The sequence below is a fragment of the Talpa europaea genome (assembly GCF_964194135.1).
Source record: "Talpa europaea genome assembly, chromosome: 8".
NCBI classification, from domain to species: domain Eukaryota; kingdom Metazoa; phylum Chordata; class Mammalia; order Eulipotyphla; family Talpidae; genus Talpa; species Talpa europaea.
This window is the reverse complement of record NC_140075.1, coordinates 34,549,238-34,570,214: the sequence shown is the minus strand read 5'-3', so window position 1 is coordinate 34,570,214 and position 20,977 is coordinate 34,549,238. Positions and strand designations below refer to the sequence as shown.

Genomic DNA, 20,977 nt, shown 5'->3' with positions numbered 1-20,977 from the left:
AAAGCTTAAAAAGGAGAACTAAGATATTGCTATCACTCTATAATTGCCCTAAGACTCACATCCCTGACGTGCACTAAAACAAGAACAACCTAGTCAGGAGATGTCTTCTTAATAAGAAAGAGGTTTATTTACCTTATACTAAATATCTAGTTAAAAAAGGATCACAAAATTCTTAAAAACCCGTTTTTATTTTTCTGATCCTCCATCATATATCAAAACTAAAATCAGCTTACATAAAAGTAAATATAGTATTCAGATCTTATCAGACTTGCACAAGTAAGTTAAACTAAAACCGACACTACTCCTACCCAAAATCCTCTTATGGCTCATTACCACAAACTTCTATTTAACTGAAATTTTTGATCCTGAGATAGTAACTATTATCTGCCAAGAAAACTATACTCACATTCTAACTGCCTAGGTAAGAGTACACAAACAACCATAAACACCAGTTCCCATCCACATGGTCAATGTTCTTAGTTAATCCTTGGGCTGGCTTCCTCAGGACAAAAACTTTCTGACTCTGACCCAATCCTTCAACAATTGGTCTGGTGTATATAAAGTTATGCTAATTAATCACCACCACCACAGAAAGGCACTTTGCAATCTTCAAAGTGTATTTAACATATATTAATTTTATAATAGGAAAATCTCAAACATTAAGTAAAAACTATGCCCTACCCATATAATTCAAAATGAAATGTAAATGATATTTGCACTGTTACCTGTAACATAAACACACATGATACCTAAATTTTTAAGTAAAGCAACAACTGAAAATGTGCCTTGGAATTTTGAGATTAAAATAAAGCAGTATCTACCAAACTGAAATCTACAGACCACATTACTAAAAAGGAAATAAATATGACCAACAAGGAATGAGTTTTCTTTATATTAATTGGACAGTTCCAGGTGTCAACCTGGAAGTTCTTCTCGGAGATCTATGTCAGTGCTTCTGCCTCCACCTGCTGGCAAACAGATCATGAAACTAGCAGAGTTCACTGGGTAAAAAAAGTTTATAACTTTTGTAACAAATTAATGATTTTTTTTTTGCAATTTAGCATAAAGCTACTCTGTGTTAGTAAGTCATTAAAATACTGATTAAATTCATTAGGAAAAAACATATTAAACTTCACCCCAAAAAAAATTACAAAAGATTCTTGCTTCAGAATGTTATCTAGTAGGCGAAATATCAAGTTAAAAAAAAGTTAAATTACCTGATAAATGACATCTTGAAAAAGGACTGGAAAAGTAAGTGCTGCATCTTCTAGTTCATTTAGACTACAGTGTACTAGTGTTTCATCCTTAAAATAAAAAGGACATACTGAATGAATCAAGATATGAAAAGAAATTTCAAATAACTTTATGAATGATTACAAAAACCATTATTAAAGCATTCACTATTAAGTAGAATTTTATGTTTATTATTGTGTGTGGTGTAGCAGTCTGGGCCAGATTTTTCTAAGTCACTGGTTCTCAGGTATGGTCCCTAGACTAGCAATCAGCATTAGCATCACCTGGACACTAGTTAGAAATGCAAATTCTCCAGCTCCACTTCTCACCATTCAGAAACTTATCAGAAGGTAGAGTGGAGCTCAGCAAACTAGGCATGCTCAAGTTTAAGAATTGAGTTCTGTAGCTTCCAACTTTCTCTTAAGTAAACCAAATATACTCTTTTTTTTCAACTAGCAAATGGAAGTTCAGAATTATTTTTAAAATGCATATATTCTATGGGCCTCCCCGGTGGCGCAGCGGGTTGAGCGCAGCACTGTGAAGCTGTCTGCAGTGTCTGCAGCCTCCGCAGCCTGGGTTTGATTCCCGGCCTGCCAGGGAAATTCCCACATGGGGTGGCAGACCTCTCCTGTTGCACCCGCTGCTCCCTTCAGCAGTGTATTTCGATCATCTGCCTGTTCTGCTCCCCGCTCTGTCTCTGGTGAATCCTCTCACCCTTCCACACCTCTGGCCTGTATCCCAGCTCTTGTATAGAAAAATAAATAAATCTTTACAAAAAATAAAATAAAATGCATATATTATACTGATGGAGCTCCTTGTTCTTAAACTTTTTATGAAGAATTTTACTTTGGGGGCCTCCCTGGTGGTGCAGTGGTTGAGTGCTGGGCTGCGAAGCTGCCCACAGCCTCTGCAGTGCCGGTTCGATCCCCGGCCGCTGGCGAGGATCCCACATGGCGTGCAGACCTCTCCTGCCGTGCCTGCTGCTCCCCTCAGCAGTGTATTTCGTCAGTCTGCCTGTTCTGTTCCCCGCTCTGGCTCTGGTGAATTCTCTCACCCTCCCGCGCTTCTGACTGTACCCAGTGCTCATATAAATAAATAAATAAATAAATCTTTAAAAAAAAAAAAAAAAAAAAAAGGGCCTCCCCGGTGGTGCAGCAGTTGAGCGCTGGGTTGCGAAGCTGCCTGCAGCCTCTGCAGCGCCGGTTCGATCCCCGGCTGCATCCCGGCCACCGGAGGAGGGTCCCGCATGGCGCGCAGACCTCTCCTGCCGCCCGCTGCTCCCCTCAGCAGTGTACTTCGGTCCTTCTGCCTGCTCTGCTCCCCGCTCTGGTGAATTCTCTCAACCTCCCGCGCTTCTGACTGTACCCAGTGCTTGTATAAATAAATAAATAAATCTTAAAAAAAAAAAGATTAAAAAAAAAAAGAATTTTACGTTGATGATGGGTGATTTAGTATCTGAGTAAGTTTCATAAACATTGTTTAACTAACGTGGCAGTCAATGAAAGATTGTCAACTTTGACAACCAAGACCTATTTTCTCATTTTTCTCATAAAGAGGATAAGATCAGAATCATCCTAAGCGATGTGCAAACATGTTTCTCAATTTCTCAATTCTTAAAAAACAAACAGGATTTCCATCTGTACAAATTTTTTAAAATAAAGTTGTTATAACCCCCCAAAATTTTTCAATGTGATTAAGATGAATTAAAATGAAGCACAAATATTCATACCTTGTGATCTCACATCTTATTAGCTGGTGTGTTTCTTTTAACCTAAAACTGTAGGGAGGCAATGAGCAAAAAATACTCTAGATATGCCTCATTTTCTTTTAATAGCATACAAGACTATAAATGCCAAGATATTCTCCCAGCAATGAAAAAAAAAGATAGTTTCTGTCTACATTTGAATCATAACCAATTTTACTTTATGATGTAGTCTACCTAAATATTGTTCATACTTCTTTATTTGCTTCTATAAACAATCTAATGTTAACCCATTCTTATTGTTCCTTTGCTGTTTACTTTCACATAGGATTAAAAATTATATGCCAAACTTGCTATCATGACCACATCAATGCCTAATATAAAAATCTAGGAAGGGCCTCCCCGGTGGCGCAGCGGTTGAGCGCTGGGTTGCGAAGCTGCCCGCGGCCTCTGCGGCGCCGGTTCGATCCCCGGCTGCTCCCCTGCCACCGGAGGAGGGTCCCACATGGTGCGCAGACCTCTCCTGCCGCCCGCTGCTCCCCTCAGCAGTGTACTTCGGTCCTTCTGCCTGCTCTGCTCCCCGCTCTGGCTCTGGTGAATTCTCTCACCCTCCCGTGCTTCTGACTGTACCCAGTGCATGTATAAACAAAACAAACAAACAAACAAATAAATAAATAAAACATGCCTCTATAAATTAAAAAAAAAAAAATCTAGGAAAAAGCTCTTTCAATTTCTTCACTAACGTCATATCAGATTTGAATTATTCATAATCAGTTACAAAAATGCTCTTTCTACTCACTCTTTAATAAATTATCTGAGACTTTTGGATACCTCTTTTATGTGTCTTTGGCTACTATCAAAACATTATTCATGCTAGTTAATATTAAAAATATGCTTTTCCTCAAGATAAACTATTTGAGAACTAAACCACTTCTCTAATTATAGGAAACCAGTAACAAAGGCTAAATAATAAAAAGTTTTCCAATATTATATAATAGATATGTATTTTTTGCTAATATAGAGAAGTTGTGAGCATATGGTAAGTATGGGGACTTATTAAATTTGGTTATTAACAAAAGATATCAGATATTTAATTTTCAAAGCACCTCTAGTATCCTAAAATATAAATTTTTAAATCACATCAAGAGCATATTAAAGATTTCATTAGTCAGCACTGAGTCTAGTAATATAACATTATTGGTATAAAATAATTTGCAAAACAAAAAAAAAAATAGAAAAAAGGAGTATGGTCCTGCTAAGATTAACATACTGAGACCCAGATTATATTTTATTTCTTCAAAGAAATATGATCCTAACCCTCCAAAAAAGTGAAATCTATAATGAAAAACAATATAATTTCATTCTAATTAAATAACTGAAAAATAAATCACAAAGGTGCCAAGGCTACTGAGCATTTTCATTATACTATGCTTAAATAATAATGTTTCAGGGGGCCTCCTTGGTGGCACAAGGGGTTAAGTATCAGCACTATCAAGCTATCAGTAGCCACTACAGCACGAGTTCAATCCCCTGCCAGGGAGGTAACCCACATGGCATGGACCTCTCCTGTCTCGCCTGCTCAGGATTGTATTTCAGTCACTCTGCCTGTTCTTTTCCCCACTCTGTCTCTGGTGAATCCTCTCACCCTGAGCCCTGGCCCCCAGTTCTTATATGCATAAGCAAAAATAAATATTTAAGAAAATGTTTTAGAGTATCAGGACACATTTATAGTAAATGTGTAAGGCTATTCATTCACTTGTATTTTTTTTAACGTATTTTGGGCAAGAGTGTGTGTGTGATTTTTTAAAAGAATGTAATTCTTTTATTTCCAATACCACCATAGGTAATAAACTTACCAGGTCTAAAACTAAGGAGAATTCTGGTGTGCTTCTTGTTTTCAATGGAAGAGCAGGTTTCCTGTTTAGTTGTTCTTCTGTCAGTGGTGGAACATGTTTGATGAAATAATAGCTATAAATCAAATATTAAGAAAATTTCAACATTTCAACTTTTTATAAATATAAAACAATATTACTAAATTCAGCCTATCTTTAAATCTTTATTGAAATTATCCTATGTAACCCAACTTGTAAAAACATGTAAACAAAACTGAAAATACACAAACTAACTCATTAAAGGTAGTATAATCCCACAGGACAAATGTTCTACACATGTACTTTGTATTATACCAATTCAGCTACCCCTCTACACATGTACTTTCATTCTGCTTCAAAATGGAAAGAAAAAATAAAACTCACGGGTCAAATACTTCCCAGTCCTCTTCATAGGTGGCCTCTGTATGCGCTGATGAGTAACCATTATCCGGAGTTACTGGGGCTACTTAGTAAAGTGAAAAACAAAATGTTACTTTTATTCAATGTTTCCATGAAGTATACATTTTTACTGCTTTTATATTAGATCCTCCTAAAGCTCTCTGTATCTTAGGCTAAAAAGAAAACATAATTTGTAAACAGTATTTACAAGCAATTTTTTAAATTGAGGTAACTTTAGTTTACAATACTGTATAGGTTTCAGGTGTACAGTTTCTCACCTGAATGTGTACATCATACAATGCCCACCATCAAATGTCCAGTCACCATCAATTACCAATTAGCCCTGTTCTACCATTCCCTCCCCCAATCTCCTTCTGGGAACCACTATTCAGTTTTCAGTCCAAGGGTTTGTTTTGTAAAAGCAAATCTATTAAGACACAGATCTAACTCCAAATCCAAAGGAAAAAATTACCACTACAAACAAAATGACATGCTAGATTACACTAGAGAATTAGAATTCGCAAGAGGATATTTACTACTTACTATTAGAAAAATATGAGATACAAAAATTCAATTTCTAACTGAATGGTATTTACACATCTAAACATATAATTCACATGGTGTTCTTATAGCAACTAAGCCCTCCATATCTGAACATTCTGCATCCTGGTATTCAACCAACTGTGGACAGAAAATATGTACACTGTAATTAGGCCTACAAGGATTGTTGCATGTGCCTGTAATGAATAGAGACTGACTTTTTTTTTTCTATGTCATTATTCCCTAAACAATACAGTATAAGAACTACAAATACAGCATTTATATTGCATTCAGATTATAAGTAATTTAGAGATGATTTAAAGTATATGGGAGGGGCCTCCCTGTGGCGCAGGAGTTAAGTCTCAGTACTATCTAGCTATAGGCAGTCACTGTGGCATAAGTTTGATCCCTGGTCAGAGAACTAACCCACATGGCACAGCAGACCTCTCCTGTCTAACCCACTACTCCCCTCAGCAGTGGATTTCAATACATCCACCTGTTCTGCTCTCCACTCTGTCCCTGGTGAATCTCTCATTTCCCCCCAACCTCTAGCCTACATCCCAGTTCTTCTATGTATAAATAAACTAAATCTTAAAAAAAAAAAAAAATCTAAGATTTTCTCCCTGAGGAAAAAAATGGTCATCTTCGTTTTATTTCCTCTTTTAAGCATGATGCAACACAATTTCTTCTTACATGTCTTATATGTCTCAGCGGTAATAAAAATCTGACCTCAATGTGTTTCAACATTTCCATTTCCAAGGCTCAACAAGTAAGTTGGGTCTTTGAAAGGATTCAGAGTTAGACTGTACAGTTTGGGTACAGGGAGAGTTCTGGGAACAGAAGATTCTTTTGGGGGAATGTTATCTATGTATGAAATAAACCTGAAAGTATGAGACTCCTCCAGGTAGGGATTTCTGACCTAACAGTCTCAGACTGGTGTAATTATAGTGTTCATAAACATGAGCATATATTTATCTAGTTGTGTCAAATTTCTCCAAGTAGTAAAAGCGTCACAAAAAATTAAACTGTAGAGTGACTAACAGATTGAGAAATTAAAATTCAATTTCCAAATGACTGAATTTCTACAAAAAAGTTTTATTTCCAATTTTAATTACCTTAACTTCAAACAAGAAAACTAACGGCATTTAATCTGCTTACTTAAAAATATACTGTATTTTTATAAACTACTAGTGAAAACATATTAAGAAATTTTTTTCACCTGTAAGGGGTGGGATATCACGATTAACTGTTTCTTCTGTTTCTTCTAAACCATTATTTATTGATGGCCTCACTTGAACTGCTTGATTTGAGTAAGCTGCTCCATTAGTTGATGTAGTGGTACTGGTAGTGATCTCATCCACTTGCTCCATATCAAGTTGTTTCACTATCTCTTCAGCTTCTACAGCCTGTCCCGGGGAATCAGATCCTGATGTTCCTGAAATCATGATTCGTTGTAGTTAGTTACAATCATCACTTACAAACTTGTTGGCGGGGGGGGGGGAAGAGCAGGATAGAAAAGATTTTATTTAAGGATACTAAATAAGTTCTAGAACTCTAGTGCACTGTATAATAAATGCAGACAACAATATTGTATTACAATCACCAAAACCATGCTAAGTAGTACTTTATTCCAACCACTGAAAAAGGATGACTATATAATGTGATAAAGGTAATTATCACTACAATGGCAATTGTATTACAATATATAGATATATCTAATCTATGCTGTACCTCTTAAATTTACACAAAGTTAAATGTCAAGTATATTTCAATTAAAAAATATAAAAACTGATTTAGAAAAATTAAGTACAACAGAACAAAATTGAGGATACCACAATTTAGTGAACTCTTTTCTGACATTTCAAACAATGAGGAACAAGAGCAATATTTGTGAACAAAGGTTTTTTAAATTATTCAAGTATGTGACTAGTTTAGAAACATCCACTGATAGTCAAAATTTACTGCGATATAATTTACATACATTATGAATAGTATCTGGACAACTGTTGATACACACACATACTTATATACTGCACTATTAACACCCTAGCCCCCCCCCCCCCAAATCTAGTCTGTCAGCAAATTTGAAATATGTAGTGCAATGTAATGTGAACATAACTTTTATATGCCCTGGGAAATTTTAAATGATATGTGACTCATCACAACATTCAATTTCTTGTGGTCACCTGAAACTGAACCCACAATATCTGAGGTGTCCCTCAGATATATTCTAAGATTTTCTCCCTGAGAAAAAAAATGGTCATCTTCAGTTTTATTTCCTCTTTTAAGTATGATGCAACACAATTTCTTCTTACATGTCTTATATGTCTCAGCAGTAATAAAAATCTGACCCCTCTTCTCTCTCTCTCTCTCTCTATATATATATATATATATATTCATTATATATATATATATAATATATATATATATATTCATTAGTCCCCAAAAGCTTCTGATTCTTCTAGTACTAAGCATTCTAGCCATTGTGGCTTGCTGGAATTTTTAGATTAAAGGCAGTTTATTCAAGAACCAGCTAACCCTTTCCCTAATCATGAGAATCTTTTAATTTGGAGACAGAATTATCTGTTTCTATCACATTATTATGTCCAATTCTGCACTCAGGAATGACTCCAACTCTGTCATTTCTTTATAGAATCCTCTAAATTTTCAACAATAAAGTCAACTTCCAAACTCTCAAGAGTATTCCTTTTCTCTCTCATTGCTTTAAATGTAACCTCTTTCTAAAGATAACTCTTCTTGATACCATTTCCTCAACACTTAAAAAAAAAAAAAGATAGTTGCCATTTATTTATTGAGTCTACGTAGAAGAAGTGGGATGTAGCCAGAGGTGCAGGCGGTGAAAGGATTCACCAGAGATGGACTGGGGAGCAGCAGGCAAGACACGGTAGGTCTACTGTGCCATATGTGGGTTAGCTCCCTGGCCAGAGATTGCTCTCAGGCCTTAGAGGCGACAGTACCGAAGACTTTACCCCTAGGCCACCAGAGAGACCACCTTTCTTCAACACTCTTTATTCTCCTGTACTCAACAGGCTGAATCAGAATTCATTTATCTGTTCCTACTATGCTATTTATCTCCACTCATACTGCACTTTAGCAATCGTTATCATGGCCATTATCTGGACATTAAAACTAAGAAACTCTTTACCTCTGAGACCTAAAATTCAAATATATTAATCCCTTACCACAACCTCCTGGCCTTCCAATTATCTATCTTATATCACATACATATGATCTTCAAGTTTGTCAGTTTCTCTTTTCCAAATATATCCCTCAAATCGAAATACATTCCCAATCCCACTCATGTAGTTATTTACTTCATGGTGTATCATTTAAACAAGTGTCAAGCGAGCAGCCTCACTGTCCTTGCTCCCTTCCCTTTCCATTGTCATCCATCACAGAAAACAATCTAACAGGCCTCTTAGCACCAGTCCTAGGCTACTAAAGGAAACAATACAATTATAAAGACACGTTGTACTCTAAACACTACTTCTAATTTCTAATTTTACCTAGGCGTTCATCACAGTGCTCAGCATGTTTGTCTCAATCAGCGTCTTTTAACTATTCCCAAGAACAAACATTCTAAACCTTCACCGTTATCAATCCCTGTCAGACTATCTCAGCATGACTCCATCTTTCAAAAAAAAAAAAAGCCTACACCACCACCAACTTCTGCCCAAACATCTATTTCTGCATACACCTTCACGGTTTCTTTCTTTCAGCAACAGAAGAAAAAAGGACTTTTTTCTCCCTGTTTCATTCTAGTCCTTTTACCTATTCTATTGTCCCATCTCTGTAGTAGACGCTACAATCTGTCTTTCTTAGTTACTCTTTTCCCAATATTTCAACCATTCCTATTAGATCCTTCCCTGACACTTAAAACATGCTTGATTCACAAACTATCCCTTGAGATTTTGTGATTTCTCCAGTTTCTTTCATATTCATAGTCATTACTCGTAACAGCAATCCACATTCGCTGCTTCTTTTCTTATTCTCCACTTCACTCCTTTAACCTGAGGTTATTAAGCTTCCAATCTGTTTTTGCAAAAGAAACTAATTACTTTTCCATGCTAATTTCTATCTTTATAATTATTTGACCCTGGTTTTAAAGTTCTCTCTTCCTTTGGCTTCTAGACACAAAATCTCTCTTGGCTTCTTCTCTTGGTTCTTATCCCTTCCTGTGTATTCCTCAAGTCCAATACTCTATGTGTAGCAAACTAATTTTGGATTTTCAAACACACTACATTTTTGCTCATGTTGCTTTGTCTACCTGGAATGGCCTTTATCACCTTTCAAGACTCAGTTTTCCTATGAAGTCATTTGTGGGCTGCCACCCAGAATACAGGACCATGCCATTCTTTGAATAATTGGGCATCATAATTTCATCAACACAGCCATAAAAATTTACTAAGCTTATTCACACATCTCTCCTTCTTATAAAATCTAAGTTCTTTGAGAGCCAGGCCCCTGGGTAAATCATCTCTGAATTTTCAGGGACTGATATAAAACAGTAGATGATTGGAAAACAGTAGATGATTGATATTTTCTGAATAAAGAGAAATCTTCAAATCACCCCTCAAAATGATAAATATATTTTCTTTCATGGATTAAGAGGCCTAAGAATTTAAAAAAACATATAGAAGGTAACAAGGCTAAAGTGTGGCTAGCTTATTAAAATAATTTAATAAGGGGCTTCCTTGGTGGCACAAGGGGTTAAGATGCAAACTATGAAGCTGTTTGCAGCCTCTGCACCATGAGTTCGATCCCCGGCTGGCCAGGGAGCAACCCACATGGCACAGCAGATCTCTCCTGACTCGCCCACTGTTCCCCTCAGCAGTGTTTTTCAGTCATTCTGCCTGTTTTGTTCCCCACTCTGTCTCTGGTGAATCTTCTCACCCCCCGCATCTCCGGCCTGTACCCCAGCTCTTGTATGCATAAAATACATAAATCTTTAAAAAAAATAATTTTAATTAACTCCAAAGTCCATTCATTTATTACAACAGCATTTCCAAAGATGTTATATGGGGCACTTGGTTCATAAGATATTAACAGATGTTCCACAGAAAAGCATTCTTGGTAAATGTCTAGGAAATACTAGGTTAAACAAAGCTAAAGGTAGTTTTTGTTTTGCTTCATAATCCTTCAATGTGCTGCTATGCATTATTCTTGCCCCAACACACCTTGATTTTACAGTACACCATTATGCCTTTTAAAAATTACACTATCAGGGCCTCCCTGGTGGTACAAGGGTTAAATCTCCGCACTATGAAGCTACTGGCAGCCACTGCAGCATGTGTTCGATCCCCAGCCTGGCCAGCCAGGAAACTAACCCACATGGCACAGCAGACTCCCCTGTCTCGCCCACTGTTCCCCACAGCAGTATATTTCAATAAATCCTGTCCAGCTCCACTCTATCTCTGATGACTCCTCTCACCCTCCTGCACCCGTGGCCTACACCCCAGATCTTATATGCATAAATAAATAAATCTTTAAAAAAAAAAATTACACTGGGCCTCCCCGGTGGCACAGCGGTTGAGCACTGCACGCAGCCTCTGCAGCACAGGTTCAATCCGGGGTAACCGGCGAGGGTCCCACATGGTGCCGACAGACCTCTCCTCCCACATCCGCTGCTCCCCTCAGCAGTGTATTTCATCAGTCTGTCTGTTCTATTCCCCGCTCTGGCTCTGGTGAGTTCTCTTACCCTCCCACGTTTCTGACTGTACCCAGTGCTTATATAAATAAATAAATCTTCAAAAAAAAAAAATCCAAAAAAAAAAAAGAATATAAAAAAATTACACGATCATCCAGACACATAATAAAAACAAGGATTTAAGTAATCAGACCTTAAGCACTCAATGGCTGTTTTCAATGTGCCCAATATTTTATCACCATCATTGCAGATGCAATATTGCACTCAAATAACTGACTAAATTATTATATATGAAATTAGATATTAATCATCAGCTAGAACACTGGCTAAATCTTTAATAAAATACATAGAAGAAAGTTAATTTTGATTCTTCAAGTCATCTGAATTAGTAATTTCAGTATTTGTCTAAACTGAAAGTGGGGGGTGGGGCAGAAGAGGATCAAATAAATGATAACAAAGAGTAAGTGCGTTAAAAAAAAACGACCAGTTTCAGTTCATTTCAGTTCACTTAAAATATTCATCAAGCTCCATTTTATTGATTGAGAATACTGAAAATATTTCTGGCTTCTAAGGATTACAGAAGCCATACCAAGACAGAAAAGGAAAAAACCTGTCCCTCTAGTTCAAACTTTATCAAAATTATTCACTCAGTAGAATTAATCATAACCTGTTATTTATTTCAGCCCCCTGAAATAAATAAAAAAAGCTTTTCCAAGCTATGCATTTTTAATGAAGCTGAATATAAACATAAGACACTGGCAAAACATGCCAGTGAAATCTATCAAATCATATACAAAACTAGAATACCTATTAGTTTTTTAAACCAAATTATGGCTAGTGGTTTATACTTACCATTTTTATTTGCTGGTGAAAAAAAGTTGAAAACAGGAGAAAATATAGTCCCCAACAATGTAGTCCTTGGAGGACTGCCAGAGGAAGGATTATCTTCTAATTTCCCATTTTGTTTTACATGTTGATTCGTCATTTCGTAACTACCAGCTTCTAAGAAATCAGAGAGAAAAAGCTGTTATCTAGAAAATATGACTGTCAAGAAACATGTTCTAAACTTAATTATAAAAAATATTTCATGAGAACTTACTAACATTAATGTTAAGAAAGAGAGCTGAGGTAAATCACTGTAAATCAAATGATCTTTATAAATTTCTTTATAATGCTTCATAAATGCTAAATTTTATTGAGTTTTTTCCAAGTAATTTACATCTAGGATTATATATTATACATACATAGAAAATGAAATTAATTCTTCATAAGTAAAGCACCCAAGTTAAAATATCAAAAATACAAATGCCACATTTTGTCTTTTTTTTTTTACATTTTCAGATGCTGCCCACTTTATAAAACCTATTATGGAATCTATTTCTAATGACTAAAAGCTAAGTAAATAGAGGTAACATAGCTCTATTGAAGCAGAAGGCTGTGTAGCAGTTGCAAAAATCATTTATGTAGATCAGGACACCATTTCAGAGTGTTTAGGAAGAATAAGCAGTTCGTAGTTCTCTATGCTATAAAATTATTACTTATAGCTTTCTCTGCTTGTCCTTGTTTTTCTCCTTTTTTGCCTTAGAAGTTTCTCAAAATTTGATAAGGTATTGACCTAACACAGGGTTTACCATTATCAATACTACTGACATTTGGGATAGATAATTATTTGTTGTGGGCAGTCCTATCTATGCATTGCAGGATGCTTAGCAACATTCCTGAACTCTATCCATTAGGTGCGAGTAGCCCACTCATCCCCATCTCCCCTCACATAAATTATATTGACAAATGTCCCCCAGAGTATAAAACCACTTAGTTAAGAATCACTGGGCTTAGGAATTCAAGACCCTTTCAGCTCTGAAATTCCATGATCCAGAAGCAAATTCTTTGTACATACTTCCATTAAATCAGGTCACAGTTATTACTGCTTTAAGAAATGAGTCTGAGGTAAAAAAAAAAATTAGATCCATATACATTTTCATGCTAAATAGCAGAAAGCTAGTTACTTCATTTACTTGTCATTTTTTATGCAAAGTAGATTTATATTAGGAAGGCAAATTTTTATTTTACTTCATGCTACTAATGTTTAATATAAAGGAGAGTATAAAAATTAGGCAGAAATTGTTCAATTTTAAGAAAGAAATATATCAGGTGAGACTTCTGCTCAAACCTTATAAAACAGTATCTAAATGTTAACAAACCTCCATTTACTTGACTTTTCCGTCTTACTCGAGATATCTGTTTGTTAGGTTTTTCTCCTACTCTTGGTGTTGATGTGATCAAATTATTGTCTATATCACGTTCAATTCTACTCCGTTTTGAAGGATTTTCTCTTTCTTCCTTAAAAGATAACAAGAGGAAAAAAACAGGCACTGAGCAGTCACTCTACCTTATAGGTTATACTTCGGTAAATGCTTTTCACTTTTAGGAGAAACTAAATGGAATTAATATCCAACAGCAGTACAAAACACAAAAAAAATGGATAATGTTAGAGGCAGCATGCACTGATGGAATTACAATACACGAATACAATTAAAAATCCTCATAATTCAAATCCTTTCCCTAGGGTCTATTAAAGTTTTCATGCTATCAAAATACTGAATTGTACAGTGGGCTCTGGATATTCAGCAATTTCCCATTATCCTTAAAAATGTCCTAAAGAACACATTGTTTTCTTGAGCTATTAGGATATACAAGAGAATCCCATTGGAATTTGTTGTCATAGCACATAATACCAAATATGCCACCAAATAATATGCCCAAAATTGCCATCCTCCAATGCCAACCTCATTTCCTTCTGTGTCCAAGTCACAACTAAAGAGTCTACTCCTTAACAAAGTCATTTTTTTTAAAAGATTGATTAATTTATGCCTACAAGAACTGAGGTACAGGCCAGAGGTGGGGGGGTGGTGGTGAGAGGATTCACCAGAAACAGAATGGGGAACAGAACAGGCAGACTGACTGAAATACACCCACTGCTGAGGGGAGCAGTGGGCAAGTCAGGAGAGGCTTGCTGCGCCATGTGGGTAGCTCCCTGGGCGGGGATCGAATTTGTGATGCAGTGGCTGCATATAGCTTTATAGGTTGCATCTTAACCCCTTGTGCCACAGGGAGGCCCAGTCACGTGTGCGGTTTTTTTAATATAGGTCAAAGTCACATGAATCAGGTTATATTACTTTTCAGTATTAATGATTAATACAGTAAACAAGCAATAGCTTTATTAATTTTTCTCCATTTATAGCTATTCTTTTCATTTGCAAAATTTTTCTGAAGCCATCTGCCACAAGTGTGATTTTCTTACATTACAGTAATGCTGACATATAAATTCCTTGCTATTTCAATGAGTGCCTGAAATCTCTTAAGAATTAGATTTCTGAATCTATAATATATATCTCATACACATTATATATAACATTCCTATCCAACAGAACTAACTTCTTTTTGTATTTGATGTTTTCACACCAACAGCAAATAATGTAATATGCCACTATGCATTTCAAAAGGTTGAATATTGGGCCTCCCTGGTGGCACAAGGGGTTAAGCACAGCACTGTGAGTTATCCACAGCCTCTGCAGTACCAGTTTGACCCCCAGCTGGCTAGGGAGCTACCCACATGGCACAACAGACCTCTCCTGTCTTGCCAGCAGTATATTTCAGTCAGTCTGCCTATTCTATTACCTACTGTCTCTGGTGAATCCCCTCACCCCTGCACCTCTGGCCTGTACCCCAGTTCTTGAATGCATAAATAAATCTTTTTTTAAAAAAAAAAAAAAGGTTGGATACTGCTTTACTATTTCTGATATATATTTTTAAATATTTATTTATTATTTATTTTATTTATGCATACAAGAGCTGGGGGTGAGAGGATTCACCAGAGATAGAGTGAAGAACAGAACAAGCAGACCGACTGAAATACCCTGCTGAGGGGAGCAGCGGGCTCAATAGGAGAGGTCTGCTGAGCCATGTGGGTTGCTCCCTGGCCAGCCAGGAACTGAACTTGTGCTGCAGTGGCTGCGGATTGCTTCATAGTGAGGTGCTTAACTTACCCTTGCGCCACCAGGGAGGCCCTATTTCTGCAATTTTTAAAACTAATCCTGTTGTTATAAATGGTCAAAATTAAATTTCCTACCTGGAACAAAAAAGAAAAACGGTAATACAGAAAGTATTATTCAATGCAGAATTTTACTTTATTCAGCAATTTCTCCAATTTGATGATTCCTCAAAAAATCATAGCACAGGGGCTTCCCTGGAGGTGCAAGGGGATAAGTCTCAGTTTATGAAGAAATCTGCAGCCACTGTAGCACAAGTTCGATCCCTGGCCAGGAGGTGACCCACATAGCACAGCAGACCTTTCCTGTCTTGCCCGCTGCTCCCCTCAACAGTGTATTTCAGTCAATCTGCCTGTTCTGTACCCACTCTGTGTCTGGTGAATCCGCTCACCCCCCACACCTCTGGCCTACACCCCAGTCCTTGTATGCATAAACAAGTAAAATAAATCTTTAAAAAAAGGGCAATCACTGTCTCTTTGAATGCCACACCAAAACAACAAAGCTAGTTAATAAAAAACCACACAACTTTCCAAAACTTTAAAAAAACTACTCTCACGTAGAGTATCAAGAACGTATAAATGTCAAATCCCACACAAAATTGTAGTAATTAAACACACAATGAATAACACCTCTACAGATAAAGCATGTCAGAAAACATGCAGAACAGATCAGTTCTTGTATGCATAAATAAATAAACATTTTATGTTTCCTATGTATTAGAACACATTTAAGTACAATTATGGGACCAATTTAGTTGTATATTCAGCAATTTTTTGGAGATCAGCAATTTTTTAAAAAGGAATTTAACATTTTATTGTACAAAGAAGTTTTTAAAAAGTCAAAAACTCGGGCTTCCCCGGTGGCGCAGCGGTTGAGCGCTGGGTTGTGAAGCTGCCCGCGGCCTCTGCCGCGCCGGTTCGATCCCCGGCTGCTCCCCGGCCACCGGAGGAGGGTCCCGCATGGCGCGCAGACCTCTCCTGCCGCCCGCTGCTCCCCTCAGCAGTGTACTTCGGTCCTTCTGCCTGCTCTGCTCCCCGCTCTGGCTCTGGTGAATTCTCTCACCCTCCCGCGCTTCTGACTGTACCCAGTGCATGTATAAACAAACAAACAAACAAGCAAATAAATAAATAAATAAAACATGCCTCTATTAAAAAAAAAAAAAAAGACTTAAAAAAAAGTCAAAAACTCTTTGCTTCAAAAAAAATGCCAGTGAAGTGCCTTAAAGATTAAGGTATCATTCTCAGTGGTATCCCATTAAAAAAAATAATAATAATAAGGTCTCATATTATACTGACTGAAAAGTGTACACAGTATCTGAGAAGTATCTGAGACATATAATAATATATTCGTGCACAAAAGGTAGTGCTGTAAGTTTGCTGAATAAAAAGTGAATAAAAGAAACAGGCACTTCTACTTTCCAATGATAAAGTAACTCACTGATTTAAAATATACCCAAAAATACAGAAAATTAGCCAATATCTAGTCTTCACAATTGAACTTTTCTGCTTCACAGATGTGGCTGGTATTGCTATTTTGATTGTTTTTGTTAGTAGCATCAACTAATTATCAAATATATTTAGTATGAATGCAAGGTAATAAAAACAAGTAGGGGCCTCCCTGGTGGCGCAGGTGGTTGAGCGTAGCGCTGTGAAGCTGTCCGCAGCCTCTGCAGTGCTGGTTCGATCCCACCAGCAGCAGAGCAACCCACTTGGCGTGGCAGACCTCTCCTGTCTTGCCCACTGCTCTCCTCAGCAGCATTTTGTCAGTCTGCCTGCCTGTTCTGTTCCCCGCTCTGTCTCTGGTGAGTACCTCTCACCCTCCTGTATATCTGGCCTGTACCCCGGTTCTTGTTTAAATAAATATTTAAAAAAAAAAAAGGAAAAACAAGTAGTGAGCTTTTATTTTTTTGCATCTCACAGTTTATCCTGGAATAGCTTGTGTTGACATTTGCAAAAAAGCAGTGGTGGATGTAACTAAGTACAACCTCAGCCTAAATCAAGGCACTGACACCCACTAGTTACTATTTTCTTTACCGCCATGCACTTGCTGGGGGTGGGCCAATCTATTTAAGAATGTCCTTGATGAAGCTGAAAATTTAAATTCCAACCTGTAAATATGTGCTAATGTTCTGTATGACAAGATGGAAAGTATACACAAAGCACTTCTACCGCTCAACTTGTGCTTCCACAACTATCTTTTTTTCCCCCCCAAATATTTATTTATTTATACAAGAGCTCAGGTGCAGGCCAGAGATATAGGGGTAGGGAGTGTGAGGATTCACCAGAGAGAGTGGGGAGCAGAACAGGCAGATCGACTGAAATACACTGCTCAGGGAGCAGTGGGTGAGACAGGAGAGGTCTGCTGCGTCATGTGGGTAGCTCCCTGGCCTGGGATTGAACCAGCGTGCAATGGCTATGGACAGCTTCAAAGTGCTGCATCCCAACCCCTTACGGCATCAGGAGGCCCCCATAATTGTCTTGAAGGAATAAAAGCATGTGCATGAGTTGTTAGCTCAATTAGACCACTTTTTCTGTGGATTCTATTTTTCACTTGAAGTAGGTATTTTCTGACAAGTGAACTTAGATTGTTTTGTTGAGAACAGTGGGCATGCTCACAACTGTAATATTTTAATATTGACTAACGAAATGTCAATGTGAATACATGCAGAAGATCTGCATAATTCACTGAGCCAAAATTTTCCAAATAAACAGTGCATAAAATTACAAATTCTTAGATAGGCTAAAATTCCACTCCAAGTGAGAGACAGACCAACAAAAAGATCATTACAGTCCCTTCAAATTTAATCTTCAATAAGAAATTATACTACTTGTCTATTTTTGGTATAGTATTCAACACAATATCCAGTTTTCTAAAAAAGACATTAAAATGCAGTTTCTTTTCTTTTTTCTTTTTCTTTTTTGTGGGACCCTCGCCGGTGGCCGGGGATTGAACTGGCGCTGCATAGGCTGCGGGCAGCCTTGCAACCCAGCGCTCAACCGCTGCGCCACCACGGTAGGCCCAAACTGCAGTTTCTTTTCTAAATACATTTGAGTATATTTTCCTTTATATGCTTCAGTGGTAACAAACTACCTTCTGTTAAGGCACCATTAGATTTACAAAATTATAAATGTCATGATTCTGACTTTTGTTGTTTGTCTCCAGAAAATAGTTATGTTACTTATATTAACATGTTTTAGGTTTATAATCCTAATGATAAATGTTATTTCTAAAACTCTTCATTTTTAATATCCAATGAGATATATATTGACAGATAAAAGCCATAAAAAGAAATGTTCTTTTGGTTTCCAACAACCAATAAAAAGATACAGGAGACTGAGATCTAAAGGTTTAAGAGGGCCTCCCCGGTGGCGCAGCGGTTGAGCGCTGGGTTGCGAAACTGCGCGCGGCCTCTGCGGCGCCGGTTCGATCCCCGGCTGCTCCCCGGCCACCAGAGGAGGGTCCCACATGGCGTGCAGACCTCTCCTGCCGCCCGCTGCTCCCCTTAGCAGTGTACTTCGGTCCTTCTGCCTGCTCTGCTCCCCGCTCTGGCTCTGGTGAATTCTCTCACCCTCCCGCGCTTCTGACTGTACCCAGTGCATGTATAAACAAAACAAACAAACAAACAAACCAGCAAACAAATAAATAAAACATGCCTCTATAAAAAAAAAAAAAATTAAAAAAAAAAAAAAAGGTTTAAGAGCCACTTATTCAATAGGGACTGCTGATGAAATCACAGCAGCAGTCATCCACCAAATGGGGAAAAGTTTGAGTTGATAACTCACAAAAGATCCACACATGACCAACAAGCACATGAAAAGACACTCAATCTCATTAATCATAAGGAAAACCAAAGCCAACCAACCAAACAAAAAAATGACATATCACCTCACACTTGTAAAAAGGCTAAACTTTATAAAAGATCGACAATACATGGGTCTCCCTGGTGGCGCAAGGGGTTAAGTCGTAGCACTATAAAGCTATCCGCAGCCACTGCAGCATGAGTTTGATCCCTGGCCAGGGAGCTAACCACATGGCTCAACAGACTTCTCCTGTCTCACCTGCTGCCCCCCTCAGCAGTGAATTTCAGTCAATCTGCCTGCTCTGTTCCCTACTCTGTCTCTGGTGAATCCTCTTATCCCCTGCACCTCTGGCCTGTACCTCAGTTCTTGTATGCATTAATAAACAAATCTTTAAAAAAAAAAAAATTCCTAGAAACACACATTGTAAACAGTCATAAAATTTACATACAATAACATCACTATTTATAGAATGCATTACTAAAGTTTCTCAAAAAGCTCTCCCTGCACTTGCCATTTAATCAGAAAACTCTAAGACAGATCAAGTAGACAGCACTACCCTATTTTACTGTCTTCCTAAGGCTTGGCAGGATAAATGACTTTCCTCAGGTCACTCAATTTGGTCCAGAGTATGAATCTGGAACTTACACCATCAGTCAGTGTTCATTCTTTCTTTAGTTGCTTTCTTTTCTCTTTAGGAAATAATAAACTGCACTGTACAAATGTTAGCATTCAGACTGAGAAAAGAAGTCATCTCCCTGAATGGAAGATGTAATAATAATATTAATAAGAAACTAATTTTTCTTTGAAATGAAAATATAAAAATGGAAGTGAAATGACCCTAGTAAAAGAATGAATAGGGCAATTTTCTTTTATTTCCTATATACCATGCTGTCAAAAGAGAACACTAAGTAAATGGAGTAAATAATCTTCTCTTCAGTAGTCATTAAATATTCTACGTGTTAATATTCTAAAATAACAGAAGATGTAGGTATTTTCTTAAAGTATGCTCAGCAATAGTACATTTGTCATCTTTACACGTTCAAAGAAAACAACCTAAACTTCACTTTTAATGATAATTTAAGTAAAAGGTTACTTTACTTTAAGTAAAAAGCACACCATTACCTTGGGTGTGCTTCCTTTAATGAATTTTTTAATTGAAGACAATAAGCCGGTTTCATTCTTGGGTGGTTTTTCTCCTCCTGAAGGTAGACTATCATCAACCTCTGAATATTTCCTCTTTGCTCTGGCAGTGCGTTGTGTCTGGACTTGATTTGATTGCTGAGAAGTTTTCCGTGTTCTCAGCCTCATCTTTTATGAGTGCCACATGTAAAGCTGTTAAGTGAAAAATAACAAGGGTTATTAATATTAAACCTAGAGTACCCATATGTGCCCAGCGTGTATAATAAAAATCTCTTGGTTAAAAATAAAAGTCTAGGGGACTCAAAAAAATTAACATTTTAAGTGAAAAGGCAGTATGTCTGGTACTTTATATACATTATCCCAACAACTGCTAAATTTACCTCCTATGATCTAACAAAGGAATAACACCAACAAATGTACATGCTCATTCTACAACACTATGTTGCCTCCACCCATGCTGACAGTATCATTTATTACTTCAACAAATATTTATTGACAATTTACCACATTCAAAGCACTGGAGTAGGTTATGAACCTAGTAAATAGTCAACGAGGCAAGAGAGGTATTGCCCTCT

General features: G+C 37.3%; 1 protein-coding gene across 3 annotated transcripts in view; it reads right to left on the bottom strand.

Annotated features, from left to right (window-relative positions):
• Positions 1-20,570, bottom strand: part of CTDSPL2 (CTD small phosphatase like 2) — a gene marked incomplete at both ends in the record, with an annotated part of 36,330 nt that extends 15,760 nt beyond the window's left edge. Inside the window, 7 exons of one of the 3 annotated variants that reach the window (XM_084240360.1) lie at positions 1,218-1,304; positions 4,792-4,903; positions 5,191-5,269; positions 6,965-7,180; positions 12,266-12,415; positions 13,615-13,798; positions 20,361-20,570. In XM_084240360.1, coding sequence (XP_084096486.1) covers positions 1,218-1,304; positions 4,792-4,903; positions 5,191-5,269; positions 6,965-7,180; positions 12,266-12,415; positions 13,615-13,798; positions 20,361-20,570 — 1,038 coding nt within the window. The remainder of the gene's footprint in view (positions 1-1,217; positions 1,305-4,791; positions 4,904-5,190; positions 5,270-6,964; positions 7,181-12,265; positions 12,416-13,614; positions 13,799-20,360) is intronic. The other 2 variants (XM_084240361.1, XM_084240362.1) reach the window with 2 other exon arrangements.
• Between the last annotated feature and the right edge of the window lie 407 nt (positions 20,571-20,977).